The 17,952-nt window shown below is 38.8% G+C and overlaps 1 protein-coding gene across 1 annotated transcript in view; it reads right to left on the bottom strand.

The window, feature by feature from the left end:
• The window catches only part of COL9A1 (collagen type IX alpha 1 chain), a 236,842-nt gene that overhangs the window by 108,884 nt on the left and 110,006 nt on the right, over positions 1 to 17,952 (bottom strand). Inside the window, exons 3-6 of the mRNA XM_075202592.1 lie at positions 6,907 to 6,980; positions 5,511 to 5,588; positions 4,446 to 4,578; positions 1,565 to 1,961 (exon numbers count right to left, since the gene is read on the bottom strand). Coding sequence (XP_075058693.1) covers positions 1,565 to 1,961; positions 4,446 to 4,578; positions 5,511 to 5,588; positions 6,907 to 6,980 — 682 coding nt within the window. The remainder of the gene's footprint in view (positions 1 to 1,564; positions 1,962 to 4,445; positions 4,579 to 5,510; positions 5,589 to 6,906; positions 6,981 to 17,952) is intronic.

Below are 17,952 nucleotides of genomic sequence, written 5' to 3' on the forward strand. Positions count from 1 at the left end.
TCTTTTGTGCCACTCAAACACACACGCACAAGACAGGCAGTCATTCCCATAGGCCGTAGTAAGCATTTGAAAACATTCTGTTGGTTTTTTGTGCAATTTTAATAAAAATTTCAAATTGACACGTTGTTCAACTTTTAAAATGAGGCTTTTTTTGGCACTCTACAGAAAACACAATCAAACTAAATGGCGACTCACAATCAACTGAACATCATAGAGTATTGCAGCTTGTCATGCAGGTTCAGACAGGTTCAAGGTTACTACGTATGCAGTTATAACCGGTTCTGACTGTTTTGTTTACTAGGTGGAATCACAGTCTTGTTATTTAATAGACATACCTCATATACATTGTTTATTACCTATTTGTACTATATTTATATATTTAATGTTTTCATCTTATTGTTACTGGGGTTTTTTTACTAGGTGTACAGAGAGACCTGATACAAGTCTCCCATGCACCTCAGCATTGTAAGATCATTTCTAATTGAGATTTCATGCAAGCAGGCATAATGGATGATAAAAAGATTTTTATTAGAAGTGGTAATATATTGCTGCAGAGCAGGAAGGACACATACTATGCCCCTCTACTCTACACCTCTCTTCCGACAGTCCCGCTGACATTATGATCACAGTGCTGGGATCCCTAGCTTCCCCAAATGCAGAGGTTTTGCTTCCACAATATGGAGCATAGCATTCATTTATAGTTGGAATTGGCTCCCAGGCATACTACTGGAAGTAGAGGCTATCAGAGACATCAGATCAATCTGGATTTAGTAATCTATGTAATGTTCTGGTGAGGCCCAGTGCAACACAAAATAGGTCTAGGTTGGTCAGTCATAAGACCATTACACTGTGTGTGGCATCACAAATATCAATTGAAACTGGTCAAACTTAAATGATATTACATTAGTTCTGTCAGAATAAAAAGAAACAGGTCAGATTATGACCTCACTATCATGTGTGAGGCCATCAGTCAACTTGGAAGTGGCACGTACATGTATGATCATCCTTGAATGACCATCTCAGTGTGGCCAAGTTGACCCAATTGGAAAGCTGCTGGACCTGGCAGCAAACACTCTAATTGGAATGTGTGTGGTAAACATAAGTGAGAAAATCAGTGGTCATCATAGTGGCACAGTGGTTCTATTCTGACCAGAGCACTATCTTCGGGGGTTCTGTGACCTCCAGGCTTTCTCCCACAGACCAAAAACATACTGGTAGGTTAATTGGGTGTGAGAATTTAGACTATAAGCTCCATTGTGTCAGGGACTAATGTGAATGATTATTCATATTCTGCAATGACTGTATAACACATGGCAATATGGTAAATAAATAGATAAATACAAATCATCAGTGATATAAGATGCAGCTCCTGCAATCCAGCTATAAAAGTGTAAAAAATGTATACTTTCTGCAATATGTTATCTACTGAAAATAGATAACAACTATACCCTCATTTAAACTATGTTTATACATAATTGTAAATTATTTTAGTAGATGATAGTGTCCCTTTTAGTGTAAAAATAAGTTCAAAGATAGAGTTAAGTAGCTAGGAATGGAAACTTACCGGTACAGATAGTTCATGGTTATTCTTCAACTTCCCCAAGATGGTGTAGCCATCTACGCTAATTTTCCCTCTTGGAACCAGCTTGAATGAGTCCACCTTGATGCAGTCAATGTAAAGAGTGATTTTTGACTTTTGCACACTGAAGAGAACTTTGTGGAACTTGGTGTCAAACAGGAAGGGGAGGTGAGTGAAGCTGAGGGTGTTCAATTTCCCATCCGCTGCTTTGTAAGAGAACTCAAGAGCTTTTTTAGGGCCATTGAAGTTAATAGCAGCCTGCTGCTTTCCTTCTGAGTCTACAATTTGCCAGATACTCCAGTATTTGTTCTTTGTGCTGTCTTTCATCCGGAAGGTAAACATAAAGGAATATTCTTCTGGTAGCCCACTGCTGTAGATGTGCCTAAAGGAAGCAATGGTATAGAGTTACTTTATACAGTTGATGTATTTCACTATTGTTAATGGCTTAAATAGTAAAGATACCATCTGAACATTTTTTATTTTCTCGCTGCATATGGTCAGTATGCTAGGAATATTGAATTACATGTACTTAGTTCTTTTATGATGTTTTCTGGGGATGAATGAGAGAAGGTCTGAATTCTACTATACTTCTAGGGCCTGATTCATTAAGGAACTTAGACAAGAAATTTCTTACTTAAGTCTCCTGAACAAAACCATGTTACACTGCAAGGGGTGAAAATCAGTTTTCTATTTTGCACATAAGTTAAATACTGGCTGTTTTTTCATGTAGCACACAGATATCAACTTTAAATTTCAGTGTTCAAAATTAGCTATTAAGTATTTGTGTGCTACATGAAAAAACAGTCAGTATTTAACTTATGTGCAAAATAGAAAACTAATTTTCACCCCTTGCAGTGTAACATGGTTTTGTCCAGGTGACTTAAGTAAGAGATTTCTTGCCTAAGTTCCTTAATGAATCAGGCCCCCAATTATGAAATGTCACTTAAACCCAAGTATTAAAAGTATCAGTGTTTGAGATGCTATAGAATAGTTTACAAATGTTTTATTTATGATTCCTGTAACACTTGTCACAATTTACAACTGTCCTAGACAGAAAAAGATTTAAAGAGAAAATGTTCAAAGACAGGAAATCCTGGATGCTGGATAGGTCCAGTCTATTGGTTTATATGTGGGAAGTAGGAATCTTTTGAGAGGTTCATTAGACATGGACAGAATATTTGGGGAAAATAAGGATTTTGTGTAAGTCACAGTTCAAATATGGCTGATGTGCTAAAGTGTTTCATGTGTAACATACCAGTAAAACCCCCGGGACAATGGCCAGCACAAGCTATGTTCTAAGTGTTCTTTATGTTAAATTACTATAAATTCACATTGCACATGGTTTGTGTTCTCCAGGCTGTAAATATAACTAACTATCTTGTAAATTAAGGAAAGCAAGTGAATGCATTACTACAGGGCTACAGCATCTGCACCCCACTGGTTACAAAGGCAACATTTTTCCATATTGGTTAATACAACCACAATTGTGTGCCATTATTTCATGGCACAAAAGCAAATGAGTAATTAATAATGAGTATGCATATTTTTACTTATGACAAAATGAACCATTACTTCATTAACTCTGGCTTAGGAATGGGAGTACACCATTGAGAAACACCACTTTGTTCTTTTAGGTATTGTAACCCTAATGGTGCCTAAGTCACGTCTGTTTTGCTTTATGTTTCAAGATATATTCAATAAAATATACAAAAATAATATATTTATAAACCTATTGCATGTTTTGAAATTATCTTTAGTTATAAGTCTCTTTCACATGACTCCAATTAATTTAAAAATACATTAAACATAATGAAAGGTGAAATGTTTTCATATATATATATATATGTCAAAAAAACAAATTAAAATTAAAATTAGAACATGTACTTTGTTCTGTACAGAGAACAACATGTATTTTTATAATTGTTGTTTATTAAACCTAATGCAGTTTTCAGAATACAGAATGACTACTGTAAAATAAGTCATGGCACATATAGTACTCAATGTCAATCGTGGTATAACCGCAGAACTAAAAATTAATGTTAATAGAAAAATCATTGATTTTGTTGAATGAATAAATACTGTTACTACTACTACTACTACTACTAATAATAATAATAATAATAATAATAATAATAATAACACATGTAAAAGGTTTTCCTGTGAATTCCTGTAATTTCACAGGGCTTTGTGATCCTTTTCAGCACCATGACATGAGAACAGCACCTGCACATCACCCTACCTGTCACTGGGGGGAGCTAGTACCTAATAATTTAAATAGCAATGATCATGTAAAATTTCCAGATTTTCAATTATTCCTCTACAACTAACACTAATCAACATAGCTGTAAGATAATACCTAGAATACTGTATGTCACATTTTATTTGCCACATTATACTATATTGTTTTCAGTTGCCTTTTTTATCTACATAATTACTTTCATATTATTAAAGTACTATGGATAAACAGGATAATTCTGTCTAATTAAACTGTAACCATAAACATCAACATTAAAGATACCACAAAACTAATCATGTCATCCATTCATCCATTTAACAAAATATTGTTAAACCTCCTGTTTTAATTTTGTTTTGTTTATATCAAGAGCTATTCCTGTATATTCCAGTGCACCTCAAGTCATACTGTTTCATCACAAACAATTGCTTTGTAGTTCGGATTTGCCTGCCCAAATCTGCCCAAAGTCTGCCAAAGGCAGACTTTTGACCATCCTGTCACTGCACACACTGACCCGACTTTCGAACGAACGGTCACATGTCGGCTGGTTGAGCCGATTATTGGGCAAAATCCCTGTATTGTGTACCCAGCTTTACAAGGCACACAGAAAATATCTTTCATTTGTGTACATACCTGGTCAAAATCCTGAAGTCAACATTTGTTCCCAGCTGATATGCGACTTGGTATGGAGATGTGCCCACAACGGTCTGTATGACCCCAACAGATGCAGCCCGGTCTATCTGGAACTTGGAAATCAGATCAAAGCCTAGAGCAGGAAATCAGAAACTAATGTTTAGTGTGATAGCGGTAAACAGCTGTCAATTACCTGTATCCGCAGTCTTATAACCACACCCACCCCCTCAATTTGTAATACATTTTAAAACTAGTGCGCTCTCAGGGGGTGAACAGTTTGCAATATATGCAGACATTAAAAAGAACCATAACACAACCACATGTTGCAGGTTGTATGTTTGTATGTATGTGTGTTTTTTTAAACAACGTATACGGTAACAAAAATATAAAAATAAACACTGAGGAGGCCAACTTTGAAAACATAAAATGATTGAATCACTGAGCATAATCAGCTTTGATCACACAGTGATTTCATTTGCGCATCTGAACCCATATTTCTGCCAATGAGAATACATATACAGAACAAGATCGCAGCATTTGCAAAGAAGAAGTTTTCACAGGACAATAGGAGGAGTTGTTAGGAGTGAGGGCACTCTCTGCCAAGCATAGAGCAGATACATCGGTGCACCTAGATTTGTGAAGCACTGCAAAAATGAGATATTCACTGCAGATGGGCACAAAGCCATTTCCATTCCACAAAGGGTCTTACATTTATGGTGCACTGTAGGAGAGGAACTGATTTCTAGCAATGTAATAAAAAGATTGAGACAATAGTGACACATGAAACAGGTTGGACCTTGATGTGATGTTGACACTTTTGCACAGTCCACCTTTTCAGATTTTTCAGCCTAGGTGTGTGGAGATGCCTTGATGTACTTTGCTGTGCACTAGGTAGACCATCTAGGTGCAGCAGCGCACAACCAAGGTGCATCCAGTGAGCTTGACAAACTAGGCCCTGATCAAGCACATAATACAGACTGAGTAAGATAGCCCATGCAATATATAAGTGAGCAGTTTAATGTTGCAGATGAACTTAGTTCCTGTCTTGTTGAGCCCTCACCTTACCTGGTAGGTCATCCTGTCCCCCATTAATGGGTGGGCATTTGTGCTGAACATTGTTGTGTTTCAAATTGAAAGGGAATCCTAAGAAGAAACATAATTAAACACATCAGGCTATAAATGCAGAGTTATCACATAATTTCACTTTGGAGATCTAAAATAAGATTTTAAAGGTTGATAATAAAATATGTGCCATTTTCAAAGACAATAACACACAATGTGGACTGCTACATATATCAAAATGTACAATATATTTTTATATATCACACATACAAAAGCAGCCTATATTCTTCTATCAGCGTCCCAATCTAAATATAATAGGGCCACAAATACTAGTCTATTGGTATCATTTATTTGCTTATTTACAACACTTATTGTACTGCAATGTAATTGATTCCATGTGATATAGACTTTCAGAACAAGCCTCACTGTGTATCAAGCATCTTGGGGCATAGTAATCACACTGTAACCACATCCATTACAGTAACAGTATTAATGGGTGAGGTCCATCATTCAGTAAGTACAGTATCTCCCTCATTATTGAGAGGAATGTCCATGGGGACTGCAACTTTGCTGCAGGCAGGCTGCGGTTTATTGACATTTACCAAACGTAGAGAGAGGAGATCAAACAGACGACCACCATAATCTAAACACTCAGTGGTCTGCCTTTCTGAAAGCAGCTGCTGTGAGCAGGAAAAACAAACATTTTTCTTTACAAACGAGTTTAATATGAGCCAGATACATTTTGGAAAATGTTAGTCAGGTCTGCTTTGTGAGTGAAGGGGCCTGCGATGTGGCTTCTGAACAGAGCACCCACTCTTACACACAGGGCTCTTTTTACCCATTGGCCCAGTCTGTACAGTCCTTTCCTTTAAACAACATTTGCAGTGCAAAAACGCCTTTCAGTCCCAATGTAACATGTACTGTATCTGCAATTATAGCTATTTGGCTGCAATCCAACCAAAGACGATCAAAGGGCAATTCATACTAACAGTAGTGAGAACCACCTTGTAGGAGCTGATAGATATGTAGGAACCAGAAGATGCCTTAAGCACTAAGAAAGCTTAGAGCACACATACTGCATGGATGCGGAGGTCATTTACAGTACATGAAAGGGTGTAACTAAAAACACATAATAACCCTCCCATACAGTTCATGAATACACTCATAGGCTATCTATCTATCTATCTATCTATCTATCTATCTATCTATCTATTCTCTATCTGTCTATCTATCTATCTATCCTCTCTCTATAATCTATCTATCTATCATCTATCTATCTATCATCTATCTATCTATCTATCTATCTATCTATCTATCTATCCTCTCTCTCTTTGTCACACTCTCACTTCTGACATGCACACACACATCTAGGAAAGGATGAGAAGGATGTACCACTTACTTGTGTAATGTTCTATTGTGGCAGACACCAGGGTTCCCAGAAGGCTGATCACATACAAGGCAAGTGGAAGGCTCCTGTTAAAACAAAGTTTGTTTAGTGAAATGTGACTAAACACTAAATGAATTGCAGATGAGAAGAACATGTTCTCTCCATCCACATCAATTAATCTTCTGCCTGCTTTCTCACAGTGCAGGAAATGTCCTGTTCAATTCACACACAGTTGCTATTTGCTGTACAACACTTCACACTAGTTAAATTCTTATCCTTACCAGGTGCCCTTCATGGTTCCTTATTCGTTGGCATTAGATCCCTAGTATCTCTAGGCACTAGGATTTTCACAGAGATTTTAATTATTTATAGGGTCTGTATAACTGTTTAGTATTTGTGCAGCCAATGAGAAGTGGTCTGGTTAACCTGAGACTCCACCTCTCCAGCTATTTGCATGTGTACAGTGTGCCTGTGTGTGGATGTGCTGCTGTTGGAGGAGGCTCAGTGAGGGGTCTGACAAATAGCTGCTGGGGAAAGTGAACACAAAGTCACATCTTTAACAAGAGATTAGGGGATAACCACTGTTCTCAGGCTTATCTTACCTCATACTCTACTGGAGACCTTATTCTCAGTGCTTTCAATTGTGCTTTATTATCATACTCATGTATTAATGGATTACATTCTGAAATAGACTTATAGGCTTTAATCACATAATAATTCTTGAAAGGAAACTACACAAGTTAATATCATTCCTTGTGGTGCACCCAGCCACCAGTGAAGCATTCTGCAAATATAGAAATCATGAATGTAAGACTAACTGCTTTTTCATGGTTTACAATAGAGTACGACTAACATGCTGTATTGATTTGTATTATTTCAGGCTTGTCTGATGCAGAATTAATTTACTAAATGGGAATAAATTCCAATGCAACATATATAAAAAATAGAGGGGCCTAGTTGTCTATGGTGGAAGAATTGATACCTGTGGGAGAGAAATTCAATGAATGACCTTTCTAAAGACTTTTTCTTGTGGCAGTTAGTAATAATTATGAAGTACATATTGTACAAATATTATCAGAATACTGTATATTACACTACATCTATTGTATTTGATCATCTTTTACATGCCGTGTCATTGAGAGAAGTTTTGATTGTTTCTATGGACTGTAGAAATTTCTTCATAAGCTGCTTTACACCAAGCTTTTAATGCCTGCCCATCTGATAAGATGAAATGCAGTTTAGCCAAGGAAGATTAGCCAAATGGAAACAACCAAAGTGGGTTTCAGGGATAAGTCTCTTTTACTGATGACAAGCACTTCATAATTGATAATAACTTACAGCACAACATTATACTGCAATTATATTTTGTTTTGATGGCATAGAACACATTGTTATGAGTTTACAGGCTGATGCTATAACTAGTTTAATATCATTGACATTTTTCTTTATTCTGATTCATTCCACAAATTATCAGAATTGTAGTATTTGCAATGAGCCTACCATTAATCTAGTGTAAGTTGGTTTCTTTTATAGTACATTTGTACATTACATTATCATATAAGCTTTCCTTTCAGTTCTTGAGACTACACCTCAGTCTCAGTGGGGAATTCAATTGGTCCTGTGCCTGCGCACTATTACCGTTATTACAGTAATAGTGCCCTTAAATGCCATTATTACAGTAGATTCAACGCTGGCTTTTTGCTCGTAGCTCCCTGAGCTGTGAGCAGAAAGCCAGGTTAAATTTACCGTATTAACGGTAATAGGTTTAACGCTGCACTACTTCAGGGGGAATTGAGTTTCCCCCTTAGTGGCCTATTTATTAATTATTATTATTTTTTAATCACTGTAAATACCCTGAAAGCTGTAGGTTTTGTTGGACTTACAGCTTGACCCCGACAGCTAGACCATCTGATGATGGCATTAACTGCTCTATCCTATGGGGAGAGCATTGCAGGGGAGGGATCTTCGCAGGACTGGCTGGCAAATTTTAGTCCGTAGTGCGAGACTCGGCTCAAGAAGCCTATTAACAACATTTTAAAGCAAAAAAAAATGCAGGTAGCCCAGTGACCCAGCCCAAGGTTGGCCACTATGGGACCAGCCCAGGGCCCGATGCCGAGACCTCAAACATTGATATAATATTGAAGTGAGCAGTGATCTATATACAAAGACATGACACATGCATGTAATCACATTAGTACATAGTTTTCAAAATAGATATTCATGTAATACCTATCGACGATAAACGGTAAATAGAGTAACAATTCAAAAATGTTGGATCAATTTTTACATTTTACATCTTATCTACATATTGGAGCACTCTTAATAAATAGACCCCTATGACTGGGACAGGAGGAATAATGCCTAGAACAAAAATACTCATCAGTCAAATGAGATCCAGAAATGGACTGGTGTTAGGACACTTCATTAAAATGCGTCAGTCACCTCAAAGTGTTTTCAGAGGCTGGAGATGACATTATTAAAAAAGAAGACAGACACCCAATAAACAAACAACACATATAACAGAAGGTCGGGAAGAGAGAGGTGAACCACAGCGCCTGCTACAATAGCCTAGAGGTTAGACAGCATGCACTGAAACACAGAGGTCCTGGGTGAAATATTTTATTCTGTCAAACAAAATCTGATTTAGTGTATCTAGCATGTCTTGAAATGCATGTTGTGTCTAACCTGTAACAGCAAGGAATGTCTATCCCTGCGTGGGTCTGCTGCTTAGATTCTCATATCCTGCAACACGTGCCATCTTGATGTGCAAATCCTTGAGTGGTGCAATCATCTATGTCCAGGTTTTCTTATGCCATAATAGTACTTGCAAGTTAAATGCACTATAGATTGGCTTCTTGAATATCTATCACTGCATTGATAAGAACACTGAAACAGACCATGACTGCTGCTTGCTGTGTTTCCATATGCCCTTGTACAATTCAACATTCATAAGAAAATCTGCAGTTCCAAAATGACATTGATGTTCTATTTATCATGTGGCCAAATGCAGCTCAGGCTACACAGACCACAATCACATCCCAAACATGATGTGTCTGTAGCCTAGAGCAGATAATGGAGAAGCTGGTGAGTAATGTACAGTAATATAATTGTGTTGCAGGAGAAGGTACTGCTTGGAATACAATCTCAGCAAACGTAGGAGATTATGCATGCTTGGGACAGAGGAAATGAGCAGACTACTTAGGGCAATAGGTCTCTCTATGCCCAAAGCATTCCACTCATATATGCAATCAGCCAATTATTCATAGACAAATGCAAAGAGTTAAGTTAATTCTATTTGATGTCCACCTAAATCTGGATAGTTTCTCTTGCATCTATCTACGGAGCTATATGCTAACAAGTGACTTACAGTTACCACTGTTGTTCCAAGTTCCCGTTCATGAGCCAGTTATTTAAGGTTAAAAACTACTTTGATATTTCAAGAGCATTAATGGAATGAAAATGTATATGGTTTGTGGCTCTGCATTTCAATCGTCAATAGGTGGAAATGTTCCAATGCTATATGCACACATATTAATCTAACAAATGTGCTTTATATGCACGCACAAGTCTATATTTTTTTTTAAAATGTTGGTTTCCAGCAAAGCTATACTTTAGCATTCTCCAGAGAGGCTGATACATTGACTGTAATAGAAATGTATTTTCCAGTCACTGTAGGTTCTTGACTAAGCAGCTGTGCTCAAAATTATATTTAATTGAGGTTCGTTCAAAAATCATTTAATATAAATAAAATATAACGAACAAAGGCTCAAATGTTCTGCAAACAAAACAAATATTTTGCTTTGTTAACACAGTTTTGAAGAGAAAAGCGAACACAGAATTGGCTTAGCAACAGAACAGCACAATAAAATAACACTGTATATATTATTTATTTTAATTATATTTGGCAAAGGATGGAAATGTTTAATGCAAGGCTTTTCATTTTTTATTTATGTGAATGAGAAATTGCATAACATAACACTGAAGAAACAGCTATGCTGTTAAATTTAGATAAGCATAAAGAACAAAAATTATTTTCTAAAAGAAATTTTAACCCCAGTTAGGATTTCACATCATTCTTCTGCTCTGCTGGAACTGAACATATTGGCATTAAACTACCTAGCATCCAAAACTTAATGGAGAAATGTATTTTCAGATCAGTAAAGGTCATTTACTAAGCTACTAAAATGCAGCCTGCAGAGCAAATTACATTACATTCATGAACTTTTTTTTTCCAAAAATGAGCCCTTTTTCACACGAAAGATGCATAATGTTGCTCAATCTGATGAGAATAAATAGAATTTTTTGTGGAGAGCAGATTAGGCAGTCAAGTCCCGCTTGCAAAAATGATATTTCATACCAGACTTCCATTCCTAAACAAGACCGATATCTTTTGGGGCACATATTAATAGCTGCTAGAGCGACAATAGCCCAAACTCCCCTACTATTACCCGAATCAGCGTCGGACTGGGCCGCCGGTGGACCGGGAAATCCACCGGTAGGCCCTGATGGCAGATAGCTCCGCCCTCCTCCGTGGTGGGGCGGGGCTAAAAAAATGATTCTTGTGTCGGTGGGGGCCGGGAGCCAGGTGCCGCGCGGCGGGGTCAGCGTGGCAGTGGGTGGCTGGCCCCTCCTCAGGGACCAGTCACTTTCGCTAAACAGGAAACAGGAAGTAGCGTGCGTTCCACCGTGGAACGCACGTTACTTCCTGTTTTGCTTTTGATCGCACAGCAAGCATGTGAGATGCAGCAATAAGGTAAGTGTGAATGAAAGATGGCCCTGCTATTTGTGTGAGAGACAGGGGAGGGGGGCCTGCTATTTGTGTGAGAGACAGGGGAGGGGGGCCTGCTATTTGTGTGAGAGACAGGGGAGGGGGGGCCTGCTATACTGTGTGAGAGACAGGTGAGGGGGGCCCTGCTATACTGTGTGAGAGACAGGGGACGGGGGTGCCCTGCTATTTGTGTGAGAGACAGGGGAGGGGGGCCTGCTATTTGTGTGGGAGACAGGGGAGGGGGGGCCTGCTATACTGTGTGAGAGACAGGGGAGGGGGGCCCTGCTATACTGTGTGAGAGACAGGGGAGGGGGGGCCTGCTATACTGTGTGAGAGACAGGGGACGGGGGTTCCCTGCTATTTGTGTGAGAGACAGGGGAGGGGGGCCTGCTATACTGTGTGAGAGACAGGGGAGGGGGGGCCTGCTATACTGTGTGAGAGACAGGGGAGGGGGGGCCTGCTATTTGTGTGAGTGACAGGGGAGGGGGGCCCTGCTATACTGTGTGAGAGACAGGGGAGGGGGGGCCTGCTATTTGTGTGAGTGACAGGGGAGGGGGGGCCTGCTATACTGTGTGAATGAAATGGGAGGGGGGGGCCACAATATGGTGTGAATGAAAGGAGTGTGGGCTGCTATAATGAGGGAATGTTTTTTTTAATATAATGTGTGATATGAGGGAAAGGAGTGGGGTTGCCTTAATAGTACATGGGTAGGAGATAGGCTATTAATTTAATGGTGGAGTTTAGGTGGGGGCTAATTATTTAATGGGAGCTATTTTATTTGTGGGGTGATGGTGGGGCAATTTAATTTATTGGTGGGCTATTTAATTTAAGAGTGGGGCCTATTAAATTAAGATGGGGTGACAGACCTTTAATTTAATCCTGGGGTGGTTTAGGTGCTATTGATTGAATGTGGGGCTGAGTTTGAGGAGCACGAGGTCTATTTATTAAATGTGAATATGAATTATTTAATGGCAGTGCCTGTTGTGGGAAATAGGTATATGTATTATATGTAAATGATATTCATTTATTGCTGGGGCTGTTTGGAGGGAGGGAAATAGGTTTATTTATTAAGTGAGAATACTCTATCTCTAATGTTGGGGCTGGAGGAAGGCCTAAGTATTAATTGTGGGTGCTATAGATTTTACGCCGGGGCTGGTTGGAATTTTCTAAATGTACCCATTTTTTTTTCAAAATAGGGCACCCAACATTCCGGGATCCAGACAAGTCACAACTTAAGAAACCAGCAGCCACAGGTGGTGACAAGAACAGGTAGGACAGTCTGTCAAATGTTCTGATTCTAGTGGGACAATCCAGATTTTTGGTGACTGTTCTACCCAATCTAAGGGGGAGGTCAAGACTGTGTACTCTTTATATACACACTGCATTCTTTATATACTACACTATGATGCTAGCTGTCCTTCATGGGCTGACCACTCCCCCCTCTAGTGTCAGGCCACGCCTCTATGATGCTGGCCACACCCCCTCTGGTGGGCCCCTAGCTTTGCAGTCCCCCGGTGGGCCCTTCATGCCCCAGTCCGACACTGACCCGAATCATTTCCAAGATTCAGTACAGCTTTGAGATGGAAACAGTAGACATGCCCTATTCCACATCTGCATCAGCTCCCATGATGAGATGGTTTAGGTGGCATGAATATGTCACAGATGGCCCTGGGGCACCCCGAGACACCCCGGACTCCCCACCATTCCCCTCCCCAGTGGCCCTCATAGAATTCCCACAGCCCAACGAACAGACTACACCCTCCGGCACGCCTGCCATGCTGGGAGTATTCTCAGACTGTCAAAATGAAGCTTAATGTGTTTTGATGTATACTTGCACTCTTCTCTATGTATATTGCTGATTTTATGAGCCTTGATTCAACTGAGTGACTCCTCCTCCCCTGCGTGGGGGTCCCCCATGTGTTCCTCCTTGTGTGATTTCCCCTCTTTTCTTTTTTCTTTACCCCATATATTTTTGAAAAGTTTCAATAAAAATATTGATGATAAAAAATGAGATTTCATTTTGTGGGACAAGTTATTTAAATGAGGTCCAATAGGTGGAGCGAGTGTGTTTTCAGTGGTGGGCCTGCCTGGCGTGGTATGCCTGGAGGTGGTGGAAATCAGGAATTAGTCTATACTTTCAATGGAATGCCGTTTGCACCTTCCAGTCTTACTTTACACAGCAATGCACATGTATATACACTGTGCTATCAAATTCTGAAATAAAGACAGCCCTGACAGCCCCTACCAAGAAATGCGGGATCTCAACTATTTATAAAGTGAAAACAATTAGGTCCATTTGCACATATTTAAATGTACCGCTGACAATTGTTTCCCGCTCATAAATTCCACTGTGTGTTCATCTCTTACATCTCTTACCATGTACATTATGGCTGCTAAACTCCATTTTGTATCTAGATTGCCATTCAGCTTCTACATGTAGGTGACAGAACAGATACACTTTTAGATATTTTAGGTTAGGTGGCGGCCAGGGGCATCGAGGGGGGGGCAGGTACAGGCCTGTCTGGGGGCCCTGATTTGCCTGTGTAGTGGGCGGAGCCACCAACCTGGTGTGGACATGCCCTTTTCAGGGTCTATGGAAGGGACCCCAAAAAGCCCGAAGCTTAGAATACCCCCACACAGCAGCTTCCTAGTAAGAATTTATTTTGTTCTTTCTTAACATGAATTTTTGAGGATGAAAAATTAAATTTGAAGCTCACAACATAAATAACTATGTAACTATTTAATACATATAGAACCACTTCTACTAAACAATGGAAAATAGACTGAATATCCAAAATGGGATTTTTTTTCATTTTTCTTGTCAGAAATGTCTTTTGAAACTTTGTTGCTGCCATTTATGTGAAAATAATATTACAGCTGTCAACATTTAACATCCATCATACCATAATATACAATTTGCAACTTATCCATATTTTCATTTTTAAACATTCTGCTACAATAGTTATTATTTTATTCAAATGTTATAATTTTATATAAAATCTCAAAACTGTGAAACATGAATGTAGTCACTACAGCCCATGCAAGTGATGTGATGTGAGCTGTTTGTGAGGAAAATTGAGGTAGTTGTTATAGGCAACAGGCTTTAGGAGAGTGAGATACATGTATGCAATTTTCTTGTAGTAAAAATGTCAGTGTGGAATCACTGGCTGTGTAACAATGGCACTAATACTTCTTTCTCACCAAAATTCTGGGACAAACACGGGATAATGAATTTGGTTTTAATCCTTGTTGCAACCCTTCACACTACACTTTGGTCCCAGGTATATCCCGGGTTGACGCCTTTCACACTGGACCCGCGTCTGCCCTGCATTATCAAGTTGAGTCATTAAAATGGCACAGCAGAGTGTAATGTTCATGTTGTCAATACCAATAAATATTGTCCAATGCAATTATTGTGGTTCCAACGCACAAAAGAGATTTAATAGCAAAATGAAACAGAACACAAGGATAATACAAAGTACAACCGATACACACGCTGCGCAGCCTTGAATCCAGGAACAGTCTGTCAATCCTGGTGACTGTTGGCAAAGAGTGAGACTGTTCCTAAATCCGAGGATGCTTTTATGTTGTTAAGTTTAGAAAAAACACTGATGATGTCACAGAATATACACAGATAACATTAAGAGAGGTCTTCATTGGTCCAGGGTTAATGATGTTCCAGTAGACTGCTGGTCATAGGTCAGTTCATTTGATCATCTCCCAAAGGAGGGGGCTGCTCACTTCACCTGTTGCCTATGTGTCTTCCCTCCGAAGAACCAGTTTAAACTGACCCATAAAAAGAATACTTTTGAGTATTAATCTCATATTGCTCATAACTAACAACCGCTAGATGCGATCGCTACTGTTGAAAGTGGGTTAATGCTGGTGACATAAGATTTAATATGAGACCAAACTCTTTACATTTTTGAGTACCAAAACCATAAATAACTTTACTTTAATAGTATCTGTATAAATAACATTTAATTCATTTATTAAATGATCAAGTGTGAATTGGAACTCATAAAATGTGTACTATTTACAAGTGAAAATGTGAATGTAAGTATGTGTGTTATTAATCCATGCGTTTGCTTCATTAAACGTGGCATACTGATCCCAATCGCACGGTGAACCAGTATTAATCAATTTAGCCGACTTCATCCAATTATTTGACTTTCACAATAGGCTCATGTAGATGATGTAGCAGAGGCTCATATAGATGAGTCATAAAAAGTGACAGTGACTGCACTGCTTTAAACATGGACGACTAGAGATAATGTATGGAGTTCCTGTATTATTGTGGATTCCTTCTATTTATGGATACTAATGACAGCTTAATGCAGCTGTTTACAGTCTGTAATCTGGCGCGGTATTATTTACAGAGGAGAAAGGCGGAATTTTTGGCAGAGAGGGCTCAACGCTGATACTTCCACAGGAGGAGAGCCTTTATGTTGTCCACAATTGACACCATAGTCAAATTCAGCACTGGGACAAACAGAAAAATGTAGGTCACAGAACCACATCATGGACAAGCTTTCTGGTCTACTGTGGAAGGTTTTGATGATGAGCAGAGTATGGCACACTTTCGCATGTCGTGTGCAATATTTGACTATTTGCTAGAACTAATCACCCCAGCTTTAGCAAAATAAACAACAAACTACAGAAAACACATTTGGCTAAGTAGGAGGCTAGCCATTGTGTTGTGGTATGCTTTCTCGAGATAATACTACACAATTTCGTGTTTGTTCGGTGTAGGACTATCCAATGTTTGTGCTCTACTGTACGAAGTAGCTGCAGCATTGTTGAAAGCCCTGTACCACCATTTCATCTGAATGCCACATGGACAGCATATAGAGGACACCATAAAACGTTTAAAATAACGCCAATATCCACAGTGTGCTGGAGCCATAGATGGGACACATGTCTCAATTAATGCCCCAAGAGACAAGCCGGCAGACATCTACACCTTAATAGAATGGCATTCAATTATTCTACAGACTGTAGTTGACCACAATTTATGGTAAGCATAATATGTTATTAATGTTTTGGTTAAAACATAGCTAATATGTAATATATCTCCTCTCAATTTATATACCGGTATGTATACTAACAAACATATTCTATTCAGATCCACAGCTATTTACATTGGCTGGCCTGGTCCTGCACAGGATGCCAGAGTGCTTTCCAATTCTGTTTGCTACCAAATTGCAGAGGAGCAATATGATGGCTGGTTTTCCCCAGAGAGGTAAGAATTTATTTTTTGTTCAAAAAGGTCGGAAATTTAAATTATTGCATGATTCTATTTAATCTACAGTGCTATGAAATTTTGAGGAATTTTAGTTTAATTAGCATTTTTAGTCCTACCAATTGTAGAATTTAACAGCACAGATGGTGTCATGGTTAGCATTACTATCTTTACAGCAGGTCTTAGGTTTACACATCAAAAGCAACTTTGTTTAGTTTCTATTTTGTCCCTGTGCATATTTGTACCTTCTCTACTGTTTTATTTAAACTGATTTTCAGAAATCCAAGATGGTCCAGGGAGTGGAGATCCCAGTCCATATTATTTGCGATAATATACACACAGCATCATCAATTTTCACCTGACCAGATTCGCTTCACCCATACCCTTAGCCCTGCCAGGATGATCGCCGAAAATGCATTTTGATGACTAAAAGGACGTTGCCGTTGTTTGTTAAAGAAGAATGACATTGACATCAACCTAATGCCAGATGTAGTGAGGTTTAAGATGTTGTAGTAATGTTTTAAATTGTAAATATGGTTGCATAGACAATAGCCTGTGTACCTTGCATTTCAGATTAAGAAAGGTTTTTAAACAACAAAACATTTGTAATGATTTTTGCCATAACAAACCAACAATATTGTCCTCAAGTAATCAAATGATATAGGAAATACATATGACTCTCTCTATTTTCTCTGCTGATACACTCATGCATGGTCATTAGTTAAGTCATGAAATTGCTGTGTTGCTCCCGTTCATGCTCCAAGAACCTCTGCAGGCTGGCATCTTCTTGCACTTGCACAGCCAAATCCATCTTCCACCAATATGGTAGACATTGCTTTAATGGCTTGTTCCAACTTTGTGTTCTTCATTATCCTTGGTGGGACAGTAGTAGACTATAAAAAATGAAAACAAAAGTAATATTAATATTCTAAAAAATGACAGCTTGAATCTGATTGGTTGCTATAGACAACATCTCCACTTTTTCAAACCCACAGCTTGATAAATGTATCCCCTGGTGGTAATTGACTTTAACCCATTAATGACCATC

Source organism: Mixophyes fleayi, chromosome 3, assembly GCF_038048845.1.
Source record: "Mixophyes fleayi isolate aMixFle1 chromosome 3, aMixFle1.hap1, whole genome shotgun sequence".
Lineage (NCBI taxonomy): Eukaryota > Metazoa > Chordata > Amphibia > Anura > Limnodynastidae > Mixophyes > Mixophyes fleayi.